This window comes from Molothrus ater, chromosome 8, assembly GCF_012460135.2.
Source record: "Molothrus ater isolate BHLD 08-10-18 breed brown headed cowbird chromosome 8, BPBGC_Mater_1.1, whole genome shotgun sequence".
Lineage (NCBI taxonomy): Eukaryota > Metazoa > Chordata > Aves > Passeriformes > Icteridae > Molothrus > Molothrus ater.
In genome coordinates this window covers 9704347-9730297 of record NC_050485.2, presented here as the reverse complement: position 1 = coordinate 9730297, position 25951 = coordinate 9704347, and the positions used below count along the sequence as shown (strand labels likewise).

At 36.7% G+C, this 25951-nt stretch overlaps 1 protein-coding gene across 2 annotated transcripts in view; it reads right to left on the bottom strand.

The window, feature by feature from the left end:
• ADK (adenosine kinase) overlaps positions 1-25951 on the bottom strand; it is a 269560-nt gene that overhangs the window by 175025 nt on the left and 68584 nt on the right. For both annotated transcript variants that reach the window (XM_036385322.2, XM_036385323.2), the window contains exon 4: positions 22350-22428. In XM_036385322.2, coding sequence (XP_036241215.1) covers positions 22350-22428 — 79 coding nt within the window. The remainder of the gene's footprint in view (positions 1-22349; positions 22429-25951) is intronic.

The window sequence follows — 25951 nt, the reverse complement described above, 5'->3', positions numbered from 1 at the left end:
TACAATTAAGTGGGAAATACATTTTCTTGAAATTTTTTAATGTTTTTATTAAAGCAGAGTAAAGTCTCAATAGCTTGCATGGGCTAATTAAAAAACACTTTAAAATACAGTATTTGCAATACTTCTGCACAAACACCCAGACACAAACACAGGCAAACCTGCCTGTTCCATGCATGCACATACACACAGCCAGAAGCTCCATTTGAACTTCTGAATTTTGTAGTACCTCAAATACTTTCTAAATTGTTTGCTGAATTTAAGGGTCCACTCAATGTAGTGAGTTAGAGAAATAATTTATAACATTTATGTACTTGTTTAGTGCTGCTTCTGAATCCCTGTTCCTGCCAACATGCAGCTCTTTGTTTGTACTGTGGCTATTTTAGTGCACTGTGTCTCAGCTAGGAGGGGCTTAATCACTTGAAATCGTCTTCCCAGCTGGATACCACAGGCTTTTCACCTTTCTCATTAAAAAGTGTGTTACACACCCATTTAATGCACACTGGTAAACATGACTTAAATCTGCAAGTCGTCCTCTATTTGTCAATATTAATATTGAGTTTAATAAATGGGGAAAAAATCCTATGCTTAACTATGACTCCTGAAAACAAGCATAAAACCAAAACAGCTTTATAGTGATGGAGAAAGTGTTCCACTCAACATATATCTTTTAATTTTTATGGTCCAGATCCCACCATTTCACAGTTCTCACCACTAATACAGCTGATTATGGTAACTTAAAATATTTTTCCATCTTGCAATTAAGAAACTATTAAATACTGGGACATGTTAATAACTCTCTCTCATTACCACATTAGAAATCATTATTGTCACCACACAGTATAATGTAATGCTGGATTAATATAGTGGAAAATTGCTAATCATATAATAACATTTCAATGTTTTTATTACATTAGCAAAACTGATTAGGAATAAAGTGCAAATAATAAATAAGACAATTTTACAAGCAAGGAGAAAATTACAAGCAAATGACAGCCCTGAGAATGCTGCCATACCAAATAATATAAATATCAATTATGTTATGCTTCTGGCTAGAATTTAAAATACTTCACAGTTGCTGATACACAGCACTTTTGGAAATTAAATCTATTCTTCTATGTCTTAAATAAAACTAAAAACTGTTATGGCCTTTTCTAATTGCAATGGAATTTGCAACCAAATGGGAATTATTTTAAAGGTTGGAAACCATCTACAACTTTAACTTCTGTTAAATTGTACATATTTTTAAGCACTAAATTACGGCAAGAAAGTTAGCAGATAATTTCAAGTTTTGGCTAGGAAATAACTCTGTAATTTTAATAATTCCCTGTAGCATATTTAGATACTACACTTTTGACTTTGCATGCATGGAATGGAAAATGCCAACAGGATCCCATTTTTGTTAACATCCAAGTGGTTTTTTTCTAAGAACTTTCAAGCAACCACAAACACTACTTTTAATTTAAAACATCCTTTTTGTAGCATGCAAGTTCCAAAAAGCATGATGAAATATGAGATTACAACACAAAAGCCTTTCCCTTTTATCAGGCTTCATCTTGAATACTCTTTCAAAGTATGAAAGTTTTATTATAAATGGATTCATTAGTTATTTAAATATTCTGAACAGTGCATATTGCTTCAAAAGCAGTTAAGCATGTATTCAGATGCTTCTGCAATTTCTTTTGAAATAAAGAATGCAAAACAATTGTAACACAACTTTTACTAATTCTAGCAAGTCTACTGTAATGCAGCTCAGAGAATTTGAACTTATCTGAATAAAGTATAATTAATCTGACTTAATCTCAACGTAATTTCAACACTTAAAGATAACAGGAGACTTTGGACCTTTATTCATTTCAGTAGATGTTTTAAAAAGTACTCAAAAGAAGAAAACATTGCGAAGTGTTTAATTTTCTACCTCTCAGACAATAATACTAACCTAAAGAAAGTGAAAATTTTCTATCCCCTTGCTTCCAGCCTCTCTGCCAGATTCATATTAAATTACAGTACTAACTGATGCTGTTTCCACCCACGCTACACTTCACCATGTAGCCTCAGTCACTGAGTCCAGACAGTTTTTGAAACTCAGTTACTGTTAGAGGTTAACTCAAGCTCCATGCAATGCCAATAACCACTGTGTATTGTTCCCTGTTGTTAAATGCCCTCTCTTATCACTTGGTTTTAAATTAGAGAAGAAAGTGGATCATGAATCCAGTAGATTGGGAATTTCATTTAATTGTGCAGAAGGGTATCTCTATTTGACAAGACTTTTGTCAAGACTGCTCATGATGAAAATGCATCTCCTCATCAGAGAGACAGACCTGAGCACATCCAGGAGTTTTGCTGCAGATCATCTAATTAGGGTGCTGGGAAATGGCAAAGGACATTCTGAATAAGGGTTTCCTGTACCCAGTGACTGCAAGGACTACTTCAGTATCCTTTGGGCTGATTATTTTTTGTCATAGAATGGTCTAGGTTGGAAGGGACCTTTAAAGGTCATCCAGTCCAACCCGCTCCAATGACCAGACACATCTTGAAGTAGATCAGATTGCTCACAGCCCCATTCAATTTGACCTTAAATGTTTCCAGGAACGGAGCACCCATCACCCGGAGTTTCATTCTATAATTCTAAAAATTTTCTTCCTTATATCTGGTCTAAATCTGCCACCTTTTAGCTGAAGCACACTATTCCTTGTCCTATCCCTACAAGGCCTATTAAAAAGTTTGTCCCCCTCTTTCTTACATGCCTCCTTTAGGTACTGAAAGGCCACAATAAAGTCTCCATGGTGGTGCCTTCTCTTCTACAGACTGAACAAACCCAGCTCTCTCAGCCTTTCCTCACAAGAGAAGTCTTCCTCCCTCTGATCATCTTCATGGTCCTCCTCTGGATACAGCACCCCAGGTGGGGTCTCTCAAGAGCAGAGGGGCAGAATCATCTCCCTCAACCTGATGTCCACGCTGCTTTTGATGGAACTCAGGCTTTGGGCTTTCTGGGCTGCAAGTGCACATTGTTACCTCATGTTGAACATTTCTTTATACTTCAATTTTTTTTCTTAACGTATCAGATTTGGCTCAGTTGGTACAGGCTCTTAAAAAGCTGGCTCTTGGAAATCTTTTGATGTTTCATAGGAAGGAGAAAGTATTCGTTGACAAAGGCATAGCTGAGAGTGTGAAGCATCACAAAACACCAGTGAAATTTCATTTTCTGACAGAGGAAAAGAAAAAGCTTCTCTATATTTTGTTTCTTAAACTCATAGAGATAACAGTCTTTCTCTAGTAAATACCAGCATCAGGTACTTCCAGGTGTGAATACATTCATGATTCCTACATACAGTTGGGAAATACTATGTTTTACACTGCTAGGAAACACCGAGAAATGCAGAGGGAGGAGTAATGGGATTAGAGTGCTCTGTAGAAGTAAACCCTGTGTCAATTTCTAAATTCCCAACTTTGAAGATACATTCTTGCAATGCCCAAATTAAAAAGAGCGAAATACAGAAAAACCTACCTAAAATGTTAAAAAAAGACTTTTGAAATAAAACTAACTTCAGAATTAATTGTTGTTATTTTCTAGATGATATTTTAAATTTTATGTTCCAGTTCATTTTCCAAATGAGATATTTAAATACTCATCTTTCCTTCATTTCAGTTTTATTACCATGCTGGTTCAGCACTTTAGGAAAAAAACCCCAAAGCTCCAGAACTGAAAACCTTACCCTGACATTTATTATATTAAGTTATATTACAGAATCACAGGGTTGGAAGAGACCTTCAAGATCACCGAGTCCAACCCATGTCCTAATACCTCAACTAAACCATGGCATTGAGTGCCACATGCAGTCTTTTTTTAAACACATCTAGGGATGGTGACTTCACCACCTCCCTGGGCAGACCATTCCAGAATTTCATCACTCTTTCCATGAAAACCTTTTTCCTTTTTCCCTTGATACAGCTTGCGAGTGTGTCCTCTGGTTCTGTCAGTTGCTGCCTGGTGAGAGAGACCAACCCCCACCTGACTACAGCCACCTTTCTGGGAGTTGTAGAGAGTGACAAGGTCACCCCTGAGCCTCCTTTTCTCCAGGCTGAGCACCCCCAGCTCCCTGAGCTGCTCCTCACAGGGTTTGTGTTCCCAGCCCCTCACCAGCCTCGTTGCCTCCTCTGGACGTGCTCGAGTGTCTCAATGTCCTTCCCAAACTGAGGGGCCAGAACTAGCAGAAGTGTAGTATCTGCAGACTAGGATTACTTCCCTCATGAAAGACACAAGTAATGCAATTAAATCCATATCTTATCAAGGTGGCTCATATTTTGGCATGGGCTTTTTACAGTTTATTCATTTTTATCTGAAGTACAATCTCAAAAAAACATTCCTCTGAAAAGAACGAGGTGATAATTCCTGAAATTCACAGGAACAAGGGAAGACTTGATTGTTACAAAACAGATTTTTAAACCAATAATTTTCTATTCCATTGATAAAAGCAAGCACTTAAATTATTGATATAATACTTTTTTTTGTGTCCTGAAAAAAAATTTTCTTTTTTATTTGTCTCAGTGGAAATTTAAGTCTGCCTTGCTGTAATTCAAAAGCATTGCTTCAAAACCAGTTTACTCACATAATCACCAATATATCACTGTTTTAAAATTAGAAGTTTAATAGATCCCTAAATTATTTTGTCATATAGAAGATGGGGGTCTTCAACTTACACAAAGAAAATATTATACCATAAAAAGCCCAACACTCAAACAAGATGGACCAGGCATTAAAAGCCTGAGTTTACCAACAGAAGCAATGGTATCCTAGCAGGATTCCTCACCTTAACTGCATGGTGTCTAGGTAATGCACCACATGCCATGAAAGATCAGTCAGAGATATGTAACTGTTACAACAACTAGACACACACACACACTGCACTGAAGACCCCAAGTTGGTACACACTGAAAAGCTGTTACTTTTGCTTGCAGGATATTCTATTTCCTATTAAAGAAACATCAACACTCTTGAAAGTGAAGAAAGCAACATATTTGAACAAAAGCATCCATTTGTTTTGTTTCATTATCCAACAATCCTAAACATATGAGCAAATGCAAGTTAAGCTGCTACTATGATTAAACAACTCTGCTCTAGTACCACAGATAACGTCAATAATGACAAAGCTGAGTCCAGGCGCATTTTTGAGAAATTTTACAGTATTGTGGATCAATCCCAACTGTAAATCTTTTTATTTCAAAGTTGTTATTGAAGTGTTTGAAAGAGAGGTTTTTTTCGACAGACAAAGCTGACTTTTCTCATCTAGTACTTCCCCCCTCACAATCACCTTCATGAGGAATTGATGGGTGCACATGTAACTTAATATACTGAGAGACAGCTATAGAATGAGACTCTAAAAGGTCAAAGAGAAAGTAGGTGAAATAAAACTGCCTGACAGCATTCTACCAAGTGATGCTCCACTTCCCCCAGAACAAATACTTTTACCTTCTAGCCTAACCACAGAGCTAAATATTTCTGAAGGTTCAACAACAAAAACCAAAAGGCTAAAGAAATCCAAACAACCCAAACCCAAAAGTCTTTATTTTCCTCTTAGTTGCCTTTCAGTTTTGTCTGGACACTTTACTATGTTTATCTTGCTTTTTCCTTGCATCTGTAGTTATTTTACTCCATAGAAAGTATTAAATAAAAATAATTGTTATCATAAGTAGCTAGTGAATAGCTACCTGGATTTCAGTTACCACTGAAAGCTTACAGGTGGTTCAGAAGATCTGACATCACAAATTCTCCTTGCAAGAAAATTTCTGGAGGCCGATCATCAGAAAAAAGTCTAGGCGATGTTCCAAAATGACATAAAACTCTCATAAAATATATTGCTTTACACTGACTTGCCTGATTTAGCCCTTGTTAGGATGCACACATTAGAGTTCATACCTATAAATGACTTCCCTCTGTCTCTAAATTTGATTATTTATTTCCAGTTGTAATTTTTAACAGCTCCACTGCTTCTGTGGAGGACAGCCATCATGGGAGAGGTAGAGCAGTGAGCTTTGACATGCACCATGCTCTGTAGCCAGTTTCAGTATGTAATAGTGTGCAAAACTGCAGCTTAGAACTGAAACTTTCAGCTGAACCTTAAGTTGCCGTGTTCTGGATCAGAAAGCATTACTTTAAGCCTTAGGTCTTTTCCAGGTATATGACTGTTAGTTAGAATAATGCAACTCTCAAATGTAAGATCTGTATGTGTCACAGTAACAGCACAGACTTGTAGTCAAGAAAAAGCAAATTTTAAAAGCTCTGTCCTAGACTGAAGATCTTAAGCTGTACATAATTTTTAACAAAGTGTGACATTTGAAGCACTAACTTCTAGCAAAGGTTTCATCTTTCCATTGGTATCAGTTCTACACTAAGTTCAGTCCAAATATATTGATTTTTCATTTATGTTCAGATTCTTCAGAAGCCTTTGACGCTCCCTGCACTGACTTAAAGGAAATATACAATTATTTCATGTCTGCATACTGACAATATTCGATAACCTCCTGGGGTTTCATGTGAATTCAAACTACCATGGAGAAGAAACCACAAGTCTGAAAGACTCCATACAAGACAGCTCACGCAACAAAGATGTCACTTCTCATAATATGGAATTACCAAACTTACTGCTACTGACAGTAGCAGCAGCATTCGGATCCCTGAAATGTGAGACAAACAAATAATGAACACGACTGTGGAAAAGTTGTTTCCACCTCTTCTTTTATTACACCTCTGATTATAACCCTAATATTAGCCCTGTTAAAATTAATGCTTACCCACATCCAAAGCCAAACTAATGAAAGGGCCAAGTGGAATAGCTCCACAAGAATGGCACAAGATGGGCATTTCTTGGAATTGTCCTTCAATATGCTTCTAAAGCAGATTCTTCAGAAGTGAAAAGCTATCATTCACTGAGAAAGATACAGAAGCATCAAGTGTTTTTCTTTTTAATCTTTTCTTACATCTAAATTATATTTCATACTTGTATGCTACATATATTACGATTGAAAAAAAAAAAGCACTCTCCTTGAAAGAGTGAAAGAGATGCAAATATCTACACTTCAAACATAACTCTATAGTACAGGCTGAATCCTATGTCTGGCAACAACACTCCCAAGGATACTCCAAAACCAAAGCAAAAAAGGAACAGTTTGGAACTGTTTGTAAAGTACTCTTTCCATAAGGACAGTGGAGACTGCTGCTTGTTGACAGAATAAGCAGCAACTGACAAATTCTGTACTAACAAAGAGCCATCAGCTCCTCCCTAAGCAGAAAAACTTTCTAAAAAGAAAACTTTCACGTAATGACATCTTGCCACTGCAGTCTGGCTCCCACTGTTTTAAGAGGAGGCATATTTCTACTGTCCTGACAATAACCTGGAGTGGCTCCCTTGGAAAAAGTAATGTTCCCTTCTTCAGATCAGAACGAGGGAAGATTACAGACTCCTAAGAGGTATAGTGAGCTTGTATTAGAGAACAAATCCAAAGCAAACACTTGCAGAGATCTCAGGGTGAAGAGGAAATTGCACAGAATTTGTCTAGTGTCAGAAGCCATTTCAGCCCCTAGACTACAAAGCAAAACCATCAAAAAAGCCCTAAAAAGAACAGAACAGGGTGAGATTTATTTTAAAACTTTTTTATTTTGGCTGCCTCATCCATATAATTTTAAATTATAGCTTTAGAACTGGGAATATTTGGTGTTGTTTGCATGCTCACAACTAAAAAGGCATGGAAAGAGATCATGGAAAGTGGAAGAGGTCACTTCTTATTAAGCCAGACACATTATAAAAGAGAACTTCAATGTCAGTGGTCAGAGAGTAGTTCAGAGCATGAGTTAGAAAAACAATTTTATGTCTTTTTTGTGTCTTTGATGGAACAGATTTATATTTTAATAGGCAAAAGCCTGCTTTCAGCTGACTAAAAGCATCTTAAAAACTAGACACTTTTCATAATGCTAATTAAATAAGAAAAATCTGACAAGAACCCAGGTCAGATGACTGTCAAATTCTTCCCCTCCTTCTAAACCTCCTAGAAAAGAAGAAAAAATAATTAAAACTCATCTTGATATGTCTCAAAGAATGGATAAGAAAAATTACAATATTAAAAACATTACAAGAGTAAAAGAAAAACAGAGAACCCAAAATACCAATTCACTCCATCATGTTGCAATTAAAAAACAATCATCTCACACATGTTATTGCTTGCTTGACTTGGAAAATACCCAACAACTATACCTAAACATGGGTAATAAAGCATACCATGCCATTCTCCTTTTTGTGAAGGAAGCTGCTTTGGAATTTAATTATTAATCTTTAAACTGATTCTAAAATTTAACTTGGCCACAATATTTAACAAAAGCAAACCTGGATGTCAAGCTTGTGCTGCCTGCACTAATTGCTCCACTGAGCTTCTTTTATTTGCAAGAAAAGTATTAGGCTATTGACACAGGGGTCTCTTGGAAACAGTTTCTGATGACCAGGTCAGAGTTACCTATTCTTTTAAGTATCTTAATTCTCAGTATCTTCAAATCTTTGAACTGTACATAAGAGTTAAATAAAATACCACAAAAAATATCTCATGGACAGAAGCCGGCTTTTTTTTTTTTTCTATTTGCATATATATTCTGAATTTGTGTGTACAGCTCAGATTTTAAAACAGAAACCTGCTTTATTTTTAGCAGGGCAGCTTTGAGTCATCTAGTCTACAATTCTAACACAGTTAGATTGTCACAGAAAATCACACTTAGTCTACTTCACAGCAGCATTCCCAGCATAAAGCTCAAATTTACATTATGTATGTAAATTTAAAAACTGTCATTGCTACAGTTTTTTAAATCATGTTAGTGCTTCTGAAAAAATTATATGTGTCATACCTAAAGCCATTATCCAACCATACCAGACACAGGGTAGCAGAAAGAAAATTTTCCTTTGATTCCTACCAACTTGCTATTATTTGTGACCCATCTCTCTCAGCTCATTCTAGATCTCTGGATCCTAGAACATGCTTAGTGGAAAACAAGTCATGCAGTTTCTTAAAGAATTACTGCAAAGAATTTAAAAAGTAGAATTATCTTTATCAATAGCGATGGCAAAATTTGATAAGCTCCCAGTTTAGAGGGCCAAGGCTTGTAATAAAAAAACTGACAAGGTTATGAACCTAACTAAATAGGCAGACAAATGCTTACTTGAGACTAATTATTTGAGAATAATTTCTTTGGAAGAAAACCAAAACTTTTTCTATACTGTAAAGTATGTAATTGTTTAAAAAATGCAATTAATGATACAATAATTAAGTATTAGATATAATTGTAGCATAAGTGTATTTCTGCAGTGTTTTTTGCATTTTGTATATTTCCATTTAATAAAGTTTTGAAAGTAATAGCTGGAAAAACTTCACAGTGACTTAAATAGGCAATCCCTAAAAACTTAATCATGTGTTACCATCTTATGTCATTTATAAGATGGGAGTAGGGCAGATTGTTATAAGCAGTAGTAGTTAGCAACTTTTCACAGCAATTTTAAAAGGTAATGCATATCACCATGTTATCAAGGTACCTGCATTTCATACATGATAACCATTCCCAAAATTAATGTGGGGAACAGTTTCTGTAATTAGAGTAATGCTGAATCTTGGACTACCTCACAATTATCTTTAGGAATGAGCAAAGGATGCAATAATCTGAGATCAAATTCCCTCTCACAACAGTGCAGGGGCCCATGCAGACATAGCTAGACCCCAGTGAATGATGCAGATGAATTCCTGTAATGTAATCCCCCAGGAAGGAAGAGCTGATTTCCTGGGTTCTCAGTTTGGTGACCAGCTCTGATTAAGCAGAAGGAACAGATTTCCATGGCAGAGTTTAGGGGCGTTCAAGCAGCAGCCTCCCAATCTCTTTCCCAGGAACCCTTGCCCTCACTGCAGCAACAATTCACTGGCTCATGACATATCTACTGAGCTAGCCTAGGTGACAGGCTGGTAAATTAAAATAAACTAGCACCTATGTTCTCTGTATTCCAGCCTGCAGGTTGCAGCAACTCAGCAGCTGCTACAGAGTAAGCTGACCCATTTTGAGATCACAGATGAGAACTGCTGAGGCCACACAAAAGTCAGCTCTCTTCATCTGTCACACCCACTGTAGTCTCTATTTGTACACAATGTCTTTTAAAAACTTGAACAATGAATACTAACAATGTTAAACATTAATATCAACAAAGTTCCTTTTTCATTTAATAATTATCTCCTGTAAACTACGGAATTAATCTAGAGTCATGCATAACTTACTCTATTGGAATAAGATCCCAATATTACCGGGTGGAACGTGCCTGGGCTCATCTGGCCCTTGCTGCTGGGCCAGAGGTGGCAACTGAGGTGCCTTTCACCTCAGAGACACCCCTGGCTGGCTGGATGCTGCAGCTGGCACTTGGAACAAGTCCAGGCAAGCAGGAACTCAGTTTTAGCTTGGTGGAAAGGCTTTAGGCCACGGTGGAGAGGAAAAGGAGACGCATTCTGCCGGAGGGTTTAATCCAGAGCTTTATTCCAGGGTCACAGAGCTCTGAATCTTGTAACAGCTCCAACAGAATCCCGACCGCATGGTCCCAGGGTCCTGTTAAGCCCCAGGGACAGGGGGAGGGAAGGGGTAGGTGTGCCACCAACCAGGTAGGAGGGGGGAAAGCTCAGAGGACAAATGACACTTGGATGGCCCAATTGTCCCCAGGGCTGAGAGGCATCTTTTGAACTTGGCCAATCATAGGATGGCCTTGCTGGCCTACTGAGATTGACGGACAGCACTTAGCAGGAGGCAAGGGGAGAGGAAGGGAGAAGGTATTGGCACACCTGGGAAAGGACTGGGATAGCTAAAACAGGATATTGCATCACACAACATTACTCCACAAAAGATGCAGAATATCTTACCTAATCTTAAGAGTTCCAGTGAACTCGCAAAAACTGTTTTTAAAAACCAAAACCCATTTATTTTATTTACAAATTAAGAATATGCGATTGCTGATTTCAGGCTGTATTTTTAAAAGACAAGCTAACCAACTTAATTGATCTTACAGCCCACTTTTACCACAACAAAGACAATAAAATAAAGATGTATTCTTAGGGTTTACAAGTAAGTGTCAACACATTAATGCTACCATTGGCAGAACAAGAGTAAATCATTTTATTGAATTAGTTTATTTGTCAGACAGTAATGTCATGAAGATGCTCAGTATAATTGGGTGTAGTCATTTCACTTCAGTAGGATCTCTAAACTTCACTCTGCTTATACTGATATGTATGTAATATAAAGTATGTCTTCCATAAGTAAATACCATTCAATTCCACAAAGTCTGCATCTAACTCCTAAAGATGCCTTAGTAAATCAGAGTAGTCTTCTTACACGAAAAATGGAAAAAATAAAACTGTGTAGAATCAAACAAGTTGAATACTGCAGACATTGTTCAGTTAGTCCAGTGAGGATGAAGAGTGAAAAATAGGTCGTTAGGAACAGGACCTTGCATAGCAAGGCAAAGGATGAAGAATGCAGCTATTACACATAAAGGTCTCTTCCTCACTCACAAGTGAAAAAAAAAACTCAGTTAAAAGCAGAACACAAGCACAGCACTTGAAGTGAATAACTGCCAGCTTTCAGTACTTTATGGGTACAATACAGCAAAAAACTAAGTGGAGCTGCTGCATATTGTCTTGTGCTTTAACAAATTCACATTATACAAGAGCCGTATCTTTACCCTTCAGGTCTTGTGACCATTCTGAATGGAACTTCAGCAACATGAGGTAAATACTCTGGTACATTTTCTACTACAGCTGAGATTATAACAGGCCTAATCCATCCGAATATTATTTTGCGGCAAGAAAAATAAAACTGTGAAACTCAACGCACATCAACGAGATCAAATTTTACAAAAGTTTCTGTTTGTTTCTTTTTTTTTTTTTACTAGACATATGTACCAATAAAAAGATAACCTATAGGCCTACTCTTATGGGTCAGTGAACTGCTAATGGAGCAGTCCTAGGATTAGACTTCTCTATGGGGAATTAATTGCATTATCCCATATCATTTCTTTGAAGAAAGGAGCACATAATGCTAGTCACTGCAAAAGCCACTCCATCACAGTCTGTTCATGTGATTTACAACTTGTCCCTTTGAAATCATGCTCAGGATCCTAAAAAAAAGCACTACTGTATCCCCTGACAAATCAGTCTTTACCTCTGTACACTGTTAAAAAGTTTAAGTTAATTCCTGTATTAAATTTCTATTCTGATAAACCACTATTACCTCCATCATATCCCAAAGAAAGAGAAAGGTATATTAATTTATTAAGGCCTACAATGTAAGTTAGCAGTAATCAAAAGTAGAAAATCAGACATACATCCTCTTGGACTGAGCACAAATCATTAAAGGAGAGAAAAGAATGGTTTCAGGCAACAAACCTGTGGATTCAACAAAAAATTTGTAAGGAACTTATACCAATATATTTAAACTTTCTGAAGGAAGAATTTCCATGAATAGTACCTCATAAAACCTGCACTGAGTTCTTAGCTAACAGCAAGATTGTCAATGTTTGTGTTAAGGAGGAAAAAAGTAGACTTCCAACAGGAAGCATTCCAGAGACATGCAAGAAACCTCTCTAACTTGGCATTTCAGATTTCCAGGGCAATTAACTCCCCACTGTATCACATCACTTAACATTAATTAATTGCTAAAGATGTAGTTATGTAACTTATTGAGCTGCGAAGGATAAAACAGCTCCCGAGCTCCCAAGGCTTGACTGGCACGCCAAATTAATATCAGTGAAGCACAGGGATTTACCCTCTCTTCTGAGATTGCCAAATCAAGTACTCATTCTCCTTCCAGTGTCAACCAGTGGGAGCAAGTCAAATAAATGTCAGTCAAGCCATCAACCCTACTGCATGGAAAGTTTTATGGGGCAAAAATTTCTGACAAAGTCCCATTGTCATTCTGCATACAAAAACATCAGGGGGTTCACATCGTGGCACCTTTGGAACCAGGTCCCCTTACTGTGGGTTACAGATTTTTGCTGAAAAGGAGAAATCCCAACCTGCACTAATTACTGCATTGCCTAGAAACAGCTTAATTTTCAGGATAAGATAAATTAAGGAATGTGCTAATTAATATCACTCATATATAGCAAGTGAAAGCTGGCATTGACTCAGGGAAAAACAGAATCAAAAACCAATGAAGTTTGAGTTCCCTCATTCAGCATTCAGGCAGACAATAGCTCAGAGACAGAGTCTAAATTCCTTTGTTGCTTTTGAAAAATCCAAAAAAGTTTTTACAGCTTTAAAACAAGATGTTATGATAGCTAAAGAGGCATATAAGCTGAGTCAAGCTGCAGGCAGCTGAAATGCATACCCAGAAAGAACCAACTGCCACCATTACATAATGCCTTCTGATTCCATGTGGGTGACTGATGTTTGATTACTCCAGAATACAGAAACAGTTTCTAATCATTGAAATGAATGACAATTTTGGATGGATGAACAGAGGATGCATATGCACGCCAAAGCTCACTCAAACACACTGAAGAAGAGAGAGTTTCAAGGTTCTATCTGAATGGATTTAGCAGCAATGTGATGGTACAACTCCTTTTCTGTTTTTCTAAAGTATGTCACATCCAAAATCACTTTGAAGATCGTCTTCCTACAATGCTATTGATGTTGCTGGCCAGGAGCAAGACCTGAAAAAACAAGTGAATATGGTTCTGGTACATCAGACAGACAAGTCCATGGGACCAGCATTGAACCACTCAATTCCACAGCAAAGTGATGCACATAAGGACATTTATCTTTCACTGCTTAACAGTTACCATCTAACAAACTCTGTTCTCAAACTGACAGTGGTGTAACTGGAACACTCTCATTTTTCAGAGGGTAGATTTAGGGACCTGGCACTGCAGTATCTGAAAAACAAAGAGCCACAGGCTCTTTGGACCTTTATTTTCTGACCATCCTGATATTGGCTGAAATTATATTCCCAGGTCTATATATATACACAGAGTCATACACAGTTACTTTCCAGTTCACAGAAAAAAGCCTCACTATCAGCAGCCTCAAAAAGTCAGGTCCTCCAGGCCACTGCTGCATCTTGCACCATCTGATCCATAACCACATAAACAATAGATGAGCTTCCTTCACTAGCACAAAAAAAGCTTGACAAGTACCCAGTTTTGTAATCTGAGGGGAAATTTGCTTACATTTTTGCAGAGTTTGTCATTAGGATGAAAAAGTTTTGTTGCTTTTTTTGAACTGTCCATGTAGCTCTGAATAAGGCTTTGAAAATCATCTTAGCTACAGCTGAGTAAAAGGTCTGGCAATTTTCTCTAAGACATTCCAAAAAAATCTAGGCAACTCTCAAATGTTACAAAATTTCTCTGACATCTGTACTGATCAGTTTAGGCATTACAGCAGTTTCCCAAGCTGCATGTTTTAATTCTGATGAGGAAAGGCTGTCTGCTCTGTAACAAGCAGGGACACATCACTGATTCAGAAACACACATGAGTGACAGAACACGCTTGACAGAGTAAGTAGCTCAGGAAACTGATGTCACTGGCATGTGGTACTCCCTGCTGTGACACCATCAACAGGACATCATCTCTGCCATAGTGGGAATAGCCACTGCTGTATTTCCAGAGGGACAAACTTGAATGACCGTTTTTGTTAGCTCTGAGGCATGTTTTGCCACTCCTTCAGCACATACACATCTCATTGATTAGGACTGATCACACAGAGTATTGAGGACAGGTGTTTAAGAAATCCACTTAACTGACTAGTAGTATTTAAATTTTAGTAAGGTATAAATAAGAAAAAAATAGCTCTAAGTCTCAGCTCTTTGTCTGGTTTATCTTATTTTACATGGAAGAGGTTTGAGAAGCAGGTATGTGCACTTGCAGGACAGCACATGGCACTGACAGAAGACCACACTGAGAATGGTACCCCAGCATAGCAGAAGCATGTGAGACCTGGCATAGAAAGGAGCACTCACCTCAGGATTTTTTTTTTCTGAAGAGAGGGTAAGGTTATTACCCCTGAGTTTATTAAACCATGCCAAACAGAAAATCGTTTAGAGACCTTTTTTGTACATTTTCTTAAAAGCTGGATTAAACCACTGAACATATTGGAAACACATGTTTGATGGGGCCACCAAGCCCATATGAGCAGAGCTGCTTAAGGAATGAAAATGAAGCTGCCTAAGGAATATCAAGCGTATGGCCAAAACTAACTCTGAGGAATTTAACATTCCGGTCCAAATGGTTCAGAAAGCAAAAAAGCTACCCCTCTGAGCAAAAAAAAAATGACCTATTTCCTTTGGGTCAGAAAGATACAGAGCTAAATATTCTTTGCTTCACTAAGTAGGAGGAAAAAGTTGTTTAGGGGACTCACTTGCACTTTCTTGGAGTGATAGTCCAGAAACAGTTTTTAGAGAAAGCTACTCATTGTGTAAGTGATTTTAAGCACACAATTAAGCAGAAGATTTCTAGTCAATGGCATGATTGATTTCATTAAAAAATGACAGTTCCTGCAAAGTTCCATCAAGATGAAAAAATTGAGAGTATGCTTGGGGTGACCCCTCTGATAGCGTTTCCATTATCTTCATGCCAATTATGCATGTTCAATACATTTTGAAGCCTGCTCCTCAGCCAAATCTTGCCTCCTGCTATGCCACAGTCTAATCTACTGCAGAGAAGTAATCCAGAAATTCTCACAAGTGAGGAAAAGATTAAATTCATCACTTATATGCTCATTTATACAGAATGACAACAGGGTGAGGAGGAAACCACTAAAGGACTGCTGGATCCCTGTGTTATGGATCTTGTAGATTACATTCAGTAAGTACTGTTTAACCAAGGGCACTTCTTGGCAAATCGCAATAAACTTTATTTTAAAAGCACAGAATCATTTGCAATGAAGCTACTTAGATGTTTACAAGATTACAGCTCATATTGTTTATAAAATGCAGCTCTGTGCCTGCAAGTATTCTTTATAGATAAATTTTTAATTTTATATATTATTTTTGGATTAAGTATGAAGTGACCCAGTAGACACACGTACTTAATATAAATCCAAAGTTTGGCTAATTACACACATAACAAGTAGTAAAAATTTAAAATACTTCTAAGCCTTTAGAGCATACCACTTTTTATAAACAAGCATGAATCATTTTTCAAAGCTAAATTCTCATAAATTCATTAGAATGCTAAAACACACAATCCCTTTAGATTAACAGAACAATTTAATCATAATGGAAGAATGAAAATTTGGATTAATTTACAAGTGCTTGAAATAGAGACTGATATTCAGAAAAGTGCCATACTTCCCTGACGTGAATTCAAAAGTTCAACATAATTTAGCATATTATTCTGTCAATGTTATCCCACATTTAAATGTCATTCCAATCAACACTTTATTTACTCTTAATAAAGATGTACTCTATCTTAAAGCCAAACTTCTTTAAAGTATCTAATGACAGGATGTAGGCTTTTCCCAAAAATGTTGCACAGCTCCAAAATTGAAAGGTTACAATTAGATGGCAAGAAGTAATGCAGAAAGAAAAAGGGAGTTATGATGCTTTTATCAGGTGTCATTATACAAACATTACTGTGAATTCCCAAGAGTTATCTATATGAAAGTTTCCCCAAAATTCTATTTTACATTTTTCCCTTTACCTGCCAGTCCTACCAATTCAAGTTGAAACGTGTCAAGCTACATTCTTCCAAGCTCACATTGCATCAGCAGTAATAAAACTTGTGTAATGAGAATTTCACATATCTACCAAGGATTAATAAACAATACAGGATTCTCTAGCTGCTAAGTGAGATTCACAGCAACACTAGAGTTGCTAGAACAAAAATAAGCTATTAAGAAAATAGGACAAAAACCAGGAGCTCCCATTCTGAGGATGAAGATTGTGGCATTCTTTGTAAGTACTTCCAGAAAAACAAGAAAGAAAATGTGCTGTTTGTTGCCAAGGTCGTGTAGTTTAAAATCCAAGTTATAAAATTCTATCAAATTGAACTTGAAATCCAGCACTTGTGTTAGAAAGATAAAACTTCAAAGACTATTTCTTGCAGTTCTAACCTCAGCACTCTAAAACCAAAAGAAATGCTGATAAAAATCATGCAAATACAGCCTGGTCAGCAATACTTGCCCTCTCTGCATGTGCAAGCTATTTGCTTTACATACTTTTAAGTCATGAGCCCTATTAAAAGACTCAGAATTTTTTTCCTTTCCAGATCAATGTCTGCTGTTAGATGGGCACAGACTTAACTAAAATTATGGAAGGAAGCTGAGTAGTAGTAAAACACTGTCTCTATGAATCTGAATTTAGTTTGTTGGCAGAACCCTAAAACAATACATTATTTATGAACTGCATGCAGTTACATGTATGCATATTTTATAGATTTAATATAATGGATCCAATCATCTGGAGAGATTGCAAGAGCTCAGATTAAAGCAAGATGTCACATATCATATTAGATATAAAGCCAAAATTTAATGAGACAAGTAAAGGTCAGAGAAGCACACTGCAGTTTCAATTTGATACCCCTACACTTTTTGTTCTTAAGCATGCATAACAACTTCAAACATACAGCAAAACTAAAAGTTAGTATAAAGGGATAATTCTAATGCCAAGCTAACAGGAAAGTTAAATGTTGGTTTCTATTCCAGAAATGAAAGGATTGCAATTTAGTCATCCTCTCTAGTCCTAATTTTCCAAAGTATTATCAAGCAATTTTTAGTGACTGATGCCTGATCAATTGAAATTTGATCCAGCAAAGTTATCAACATCTTATTGATGGGTTAAGGAAAAAAAAAACAACCCAACAACTGTGTCTAATAGTAATACAGCACCTTTAGAAGCATATTACCTGCATTTTTCACTGATTATCTGGACTCCATCCGTTTTCATATTGTATTGCAGTCAGGAAAGCCCTTTGTTATTCCTTTTACCCTCTTCCTGTTGTTTACATTCTGTCCCTATTTTTCCAGTGTCCCAAACTAAAGTCTCAAACAAAAAGATGTTTCAATAAGACTTGTGTTTAAGGCCTTATAAGTACTCAGTCTGTCGTAGTTAACCATCTTTATTTTGCAGGTGAACAAATTTACATGCAAGAAGGATTAGAGTTGACAAGGAAAGCAGATTGGTAAGGATGAAACAAGAATGGGACAGTGAGGGAATACAGAATCAGAGCAACATTTGCATTTTTATACTGTTTTTCCATATTACTTATTAACTTTTCTCTCAGTTTTGTCATTTCTCTCACATTCTCTCTCCACTTTCTTCACTTCTTTTCGTCACCATTACTCTCCTAATATGAATTAGTATTTCTGAAGCATAATTTACTGTTAATTTAATCTCATTAGGAAATGACTAAACTGTTGTCTCATTTATTTTATCTTTTCCATTTTTATGCCTACTACTGTCATTTCTGGAATATATCAATCACTTCCCCCCTGCCCCTTTCATATCATGAGTCAAGCCATGAAAATAATGATTCCCTAACTCTTTCCAGGATCAGTTCAAACAACTTTAATATTCCAGAAAACCTAACCATAACGAGATTTTGCACTGCCCTTCAATACTTTCACATTGTTCTTGGTACTCCCTTTCACCATTTGCAGGTATTTTTAAGAAATATTATTCTACTGATAAAAATGCTTATATAACACACTTTTGAAGAGTGTGGTATTTCTGAATTTCTGCCTTTGTCATTTATCCTCCATCCTCTCAATGTTTACTCCAACAGTCTTCTGTATTTCTTCTGCAACAGGAATGTTTCCTTTGCTCTTTCCTTTCCTTTTACAGAGCTTCCCCTCTAATGTATGATGTGACCCTGCTTCCACATTTCATTTCCTGGAAATATGTCTTCTCCATTGTACCTTAGAAGCATTTCAACAAAAAATCCCAACTTTTTTATTGTTCCCTCATATGTCCAGACCTTCCTCTTTTTCTGACCCTGCCGAGATACACTGTCCACAGAATGTCTGCTTTGGGCAGTCGACAGGGCAAACCTTCAGCTTTCTGATTTCCACAATGCTCTCCAGCTATTGCTCAGTCCTGCAGAGTGCCACACACTCTCCTGCTCTGCTGCAAGACAACACTGAAAAAACACAGAGATTCCCTTTCGTACCTTACCAGCCAAATTCCTCCTCCATGGCTGCACTTCACATCTTTCCTTTCTGTTAACATGCTGGAAAAAAAATAAAATCTAACTCTGTTCTTCACAGCTTAACTGCAATTCTGGTTAATTCTTTGTAAACTTCTAAAATCTTCACTTGCTTTATAGTTTATGCAAACCCCATGATTTAAGCCTCATTTTCTTCCCAGTTTTCTTTGTAATTCCAAACTTCTTCCTATTGGCTCTTTCTGTGATTACTATCTCAGATTTTTCACACGTGACAAATACAGTATTTCTAAGACTTTTTTTTCTTTTTTTCTTAAAGAAACTGGCTTACCCTGCTCAGAAACAGACAGAGAGCATTTCTTGAGTAGATGATACTACCTTTGCAGGTACAAAGGAAATATCCAAAACATTTGAGCACATGTAACAGATGATGATGTGTTCATACACCATGAGCAGATGATCACCAGATGATCACCGTACACCGTGTAAGCAAGCATCTGACAGGTTCATTTTCCCTTTTTAAACACATTACATACTCTAAAGTTTCTCCACCCATTCCCTTTGGGTATTTTTGTTTTGACATAGTGTTTCTTTTCTGACCTTTAAAGAGGGTCTATCTATCTGAAACAAACAATTCCATAACCTTGAGCTGCTTCCTAATTTCTTCCCTTTTTTTAATTTGATCTTTTTGTTTTTGCACTTTTCCTATTACACTGCTCTTTCCACTGAGAGCTCAGCTTTTAAAAAAGCCATTTATCAGACTTCAGGGCCTATTTGCTCATTTCCAACCATTTGACTCAGTAGCATTTCATTGTAGTCAGGCTTCCAAGGATGCCTTTCGTTAACATCTCATTATTTCTGTCCAACTTTGAAACAGTTGGAGTAACCTCTTTTAGGTTTTGGCTCTCATTGCACGCATTTTCAAGCTTTTCCCATAATGTTGAGAAATTAGTAAGAGCTGTATTCTTAGGATTTCTTCCCTGCCTCGTCTCACAGAGAATCCACATTCACACCAAGTGTGGCTACCTTAGCACTCTGAACTTATTTATTGGTCCTTTACTTTTCAGCCACCAGATAAGCTTCCTAAAATAGTGTTTCTTTCTCCCATTACTTTCAACAAATTAATATATATTTAAGTTGGCTCTCTCTAAGGTTACTTACACACTCGTTCTCTCCAATAAGCCAATGAATATTGCTGCAAAAACTCTTCCAGAATTTCTAATGTAATTTTTGATTTACATTTCAACTACTTTTCCCCTATCATTCCACATTTTTTTCTTCTGCTAAAGCTTACAGAATAACAGCTTCTTTCAAGATTTCCAGAATTCACTTTTTTCCTCTCTCCCATTCTCCCATGTCGCTTTTTAAAGTCTTTTTAGTGATGTTATGTTATTCATGCACAACTGTTTAAGCTTCAATCCTATTTAAAACAGAAACTAGGAGATGACAAACCTTCTGGAGACAAATACAATTCCAGATGGCAACTGGAGCTGAATGAGGCTCCCAGCTCTGAGCCAAGATAAAGGAAACATTCACTGACAAAACCTGATCAGTGTAAGAAAGGCACATTGACACAGAAATACCTACATTACACTGATTGAAATTTCATCCATTTCCTTGACTCTATATGGGTTCCGTGTACTTCATAGTATAATTATTGAACAATGCCTGGACTGATAGAATAATGACAGTTAAAGAATGAAACATAGTTTACTAATAAATTAGCCAATGCCACAGAGGTCACTTCAAGGAGAGATGGAATTAAAATCCTGGGCTCTTGGAACACTTCGAGGTTTAGAAACTCAGAGTTTATCACATACATTCACTTCTAAACCCCCCCAAACTAAATGAAGCAAGAGAAGGAGAATTTCACGTCTCTCAACTAATAAACAGCTCCAGAACTCCCTCCAAAAGGTTCCCCTCTAATCAGCTGTCAGGAAAAGGCACCACCTTTACACCATTGCCATAGGTTAAGCACCAATGATATCTAACAGAAAATCATTCCAATAACTTGGGCTCCATTGATCAAGAGATTTTTCAGAAATATCAAAAGCAAAAAACTGTCTTGACCCCATGGTTAAAAAAAAAGCTCAGAATGGTGACTATATTTTAAAAACATAGCCATTTCAGAATGACAACACTATATACATTAAAACATATGCAACTTTTTTTTTTTTTAAATCCAAAATATTTTCAAGACATTTGGGATTTCTGAAAATGAAAACTTTAGTAAGGAAGCAACAACTGTTTTGTAGAAAGGAACAGTAATTATGACAATAATTTTTTCCTTTTTATGGGGGGGCAAAGGGAGGAGCAACCTTTATTATAATATAATTTTATTTCTTCCAAATGTGCATTTAATGTTATCTGGCAGTCAGTTTTAACTACATAGGGAGCATCAAAGTTAATATGCCAGGATCATTAACAAGAAGATCCTAAGTGCCACTTGTGTATTGTGTATTTTTAACAGAATTTTACATCATCTCTCATAACATGAAAATATGCAGACAGGTATATGCTTGAAAGTGTTGTGACAAAAGGCATACTTTAGTTATAGAAAACCTAACACACCTGAAACTAAATTCATCATTACTGTTGTTCATCATACCCACAGCCAGAAACATTCCCATTGTATAAAACAAAGTTTTACGTTTCAGTATTTTATGGACAAACTTTGAATTTCTTACAGGATAAATATGGTTAGAATCACAGAGTAATGCAGGCTAGACAGGACCTCTGCAATTCTCCAGTCCAACATACCAGTCAAAGCAGAGACAGCCTCAAATTTACATTTGCCTGACCAAAGGACTCATCCTGGTACATTACGAAAATCTCCAAGCACAGAGACTCAACAACGTCTCTGTTTAACCACTGTCATTGAGACTTTTCCCAGTGTAAGATTCCTAACTGCAGCTAGCGACCTTGTCCTCGCCTCTTCTCCTTGCAGCACACATCTTTGACAAAAGCTTTTCACTCTTGGTACACTGGAGGTGTAGCTGTAACCTTTGCAGAACACTTGTGAAAAGAGCACAACTACAAACAAGTCACATACAACACTACCAGCAGAGGCTGAGCAACAGAATCACAAGTAGCCACTCTGCAGTGCTCATGATGAAACAGGCAACATAGAGCAGAATCAAACACAACACTTGAAATTATCAATCATTCTTTGCAAAGGAAGAACAAACCTGGGCCACTTTAACGGAATTTTGAGTGGAACCACCAGCATGATATTCTACTTTGAACTTTTTCACAAGTTCTTCAAATCTGTTAAGAAAAAATAGAAAAAAGTTAAACTCTGCAATTTTTTTTTTCAAAAAAAGTAATGAAGATTAGAAGTAGATGACATCACATTACTTGAAAACAAGAAATTCACATAGATTGACTGTTAGACATAAATTCATTTAGAGTTTGTCCAAGTCACAATAGAAAGTATGACATCAAACTGAACTCTTCACCTAAAAGTTGCGAGTGGAGTAAACAACCAGGGGAGAAAAATTATCTGGAGCATAAACACAACTGCAAACTGTTAGAACTGAACTGTTAGACTGGTAAAATACATGCTTGAAGAAAAATTACATAAACAAAGATACTCAGATGCTTATTCCACCTCATTGAATTTTATATTCTGTTTCTAGCTTAAGAGAGAAGACTGAGGAGATCTGGTGCCTAGTTCAAAATTAACTTAACCCAAACAGTAGTGCTATATTTTAAGATTTCATTTGAAATAGTACTTTTAGACAGGTGAAGAACTTTGATGAACAAATCCAGCAGTATATGAGGAAATTTGATAACAGAAAAGGTGTCTCCAGGTGAACTTTCAAACCCTTCAAGCCATCCTACTATGAAAATACAGAATTCTCTGTCAACATTCAGTAGTATATTAGGTTTGAATACTAAAACAAATATTTGAACTTTTAACAGAAGTGTCTACCCTCATATTTCAGATCACATTTTCTGGTTAAGACCCAGTGACTGTAAGGCACTGTTCACTGTCTAGGATATGTGCTAGAGCTCTGATCAGAGAACTGTCTCTTCTCTGGTCACAGGCTCTAGAAAAGGGAACTGGAATGAGGGAGTAATGGAGTCTGCAGGAAGGCTATGCACAAATACTGCTTCATGCCTTTAATTTCCAAGTACACTTCAAAATGAGTGGATTAAACAGCAGGACCAGCAACCTCAGAAGATGTCAGACTCAGAAGTACTCCTGCAAACCAGTCAAACTGTTTACAGTAAACTTTGTTTGCAGATATGAGGTTCAAAATTACCTCCATTACCCTAATTTTAATAGCGTGTATTTGTCTTTAATGCCTATTAACAACAACAAACAAAGCTTGCCCAGTTAGATGTATTCCAATACATTTTATTGTGTTTACCTTTAGCATCATTTTAAGGAGCGACACATCTTTATTTCAATCACAGTGCAAGATAAATGTTATCTACTAACCCCACCCTTTCTCTCCTCCTCACAACTCCAATCTTCTTACATTATGTGAACAACAGCTTTGGGGATAGATTTGTTAAATAGTGACTTGTTTATTTAAAAGGTTTTTATTGTCAATACCATCTTATTAATAAGAGCATTTTTCTTTTTACAGTACTTTCCATTTCAAGTGTTTGAATAATGAGCTACTTACCCCTAGTGAACTACCAATGGGCAGACAATTAGAAAGAATCAAGAACTAAATTACTACATATGCTTTTCACAGTTATCCACACTACTAATTATCCACCAGTTCTAAGTCAAGCAATTGAAACCTTAAATGATAGCAAGTAGCTGAAAGTGGGAAAAAAAATAACAAAACCCAACAGGTCTCTTAACAATTGCTTTTCAAGCAAAGTCAAACCATTATGAACCAATTAAGTATTTTGGCAATATTTTTTCTTTAATTTAATTGACATTTTCCCTTTTCACTCGATTTGAATATGTACTGTGCAAGTCACATGGTTATTTTTGTATTCTTGTATATCTATAAGCATGCAAGTTGATATTTTAATTATTTTACCTAAAGGAAATTCAAGAAGCTTCCATGTCCACATTATTTAATGGCATGTTAAAACTTGCAAACACAGTTGAGCAAACTTCAGTTGAGCACCCATGTAAGCATCTCTATATCTAGGTAAGTATGTGCTCAAATAATTATCTTGTAGTTCAAATGAAGAATAAAATACAGACTATCTGAATTTGGAGAAAAAAAAAATTGGAAATTGCCATAAAATACCATCTGTATTATAAAAATTTCAAGGTGACAGCTATGCAATCTAATAATCTGAACAAATTACTTTACAATTACTTAATACACTAAGACAAATGATGGTTACACTACTTCAGATTGAACACAAAAACATGTATGTCCTTTTCTTCAAATTAGGATGGTGAAGTTAACACCTCTAAATGTCTGTTACATAAAATATAATGAGTTCATACAGCTGCAACTAAAGTAAATTTTGCTGGTCGTTTTCCATGACATGTCAGAAGGACAATATAAATTCTGTTGGTTTAATCAAAAAGAGCCTGAATTGCATCAAGAATGACCTCAAAATTCAGAATGCTCATCATTTTTTATCTCAAGATGAAGAGTCAGATGGACATTTTTCCCCATGTCAGCAGATGGCACAGGCAGTGTGGGAACTCAGACTTTGTCACTGTATGCTGCCTGCCTGACCTGCACAGAGAAGACTCATTCCAGCAGGCCTCAGAAACACAGAGCTTGCTTTTAGAAAACCTCCCCTTGAAGGAAGCAAGTCCAACTGTAGAAACTGCTCTATGACTCAGGAATGCTGAACAGGGCTGCTACGTGTCCTCAGAACTAAGCTGTTATCACACTTAGGAGAATTCGGCAAAATTAGAACCTTATGAGCACAATGGGATATTATTTTTGCTTCATGTTCTGTAGTTGCTGGCGTTCCTGAGTATTTCTAAGGCTGTGCTGTATCTGAGAACTGTGACCTTTTTTCTGACCTCACAACATACCATTACCTTAAATAACAGAATAATAAATCCCACAATCGGCACCATATAAAGGGGCCTCTATTTTTAGTACCATGAATTTGTCCACCACATTAAAGCATATTTTAACAAAAAGAAGTTTGCATTTGCAGCAGCATATGTTTTCAGCTGTGGCACTGATGATCACCTCTAGCACTGACCAAAGGGGATATGTTAATGTTTTGCTCAGTTACAGTAAAGGCAATAACACTTCTGTCAGTTGCTTTTTTTTCCCCTTCTTCAAAAGAGAATGTACTCCTAATTGAACTTGATACTGGAAGGTGAGGCTATTCACTAGCCTCACTTTTGGCAGAATTAATGGTTATTTTAAAAAAATTATTGGGTGGTAGTAGAAGAAGCTATTACACAAAAGAGCACAAACAAGAATGAGCATATAATCTGCCTTTTTTTTTAAACAAAATACATCTCCTTACTTCACAGGAGGTGGAGGCTGATTTTTAGAAGTCACAGACTCTTCTAACATATGCCATACTGTTACCTCAAATTGGAGACAGCTGTTAGAATTTTCTCCCAGTAAAAATCACTGCTGACAATTGCAACACCCTGTTTGACTCTCAGACCATTCATAACCTGAGCATTACTAGTCACTTTTTCTGTGTGCTCTTACTAAAATATGTGTAAACCTTACACTATTCCTTCTCATAGCACCTCTCAAAAAAGCATGATTTACTGTACAGTAAAGAAAAATGCATTTGCTCTAATATCTAATCCCTTCAGACACCTGCAAAGATCATCTGTGTCAGCTCCCCCTCTGACCAGCTCTTGCCTCTCACCCCAGCT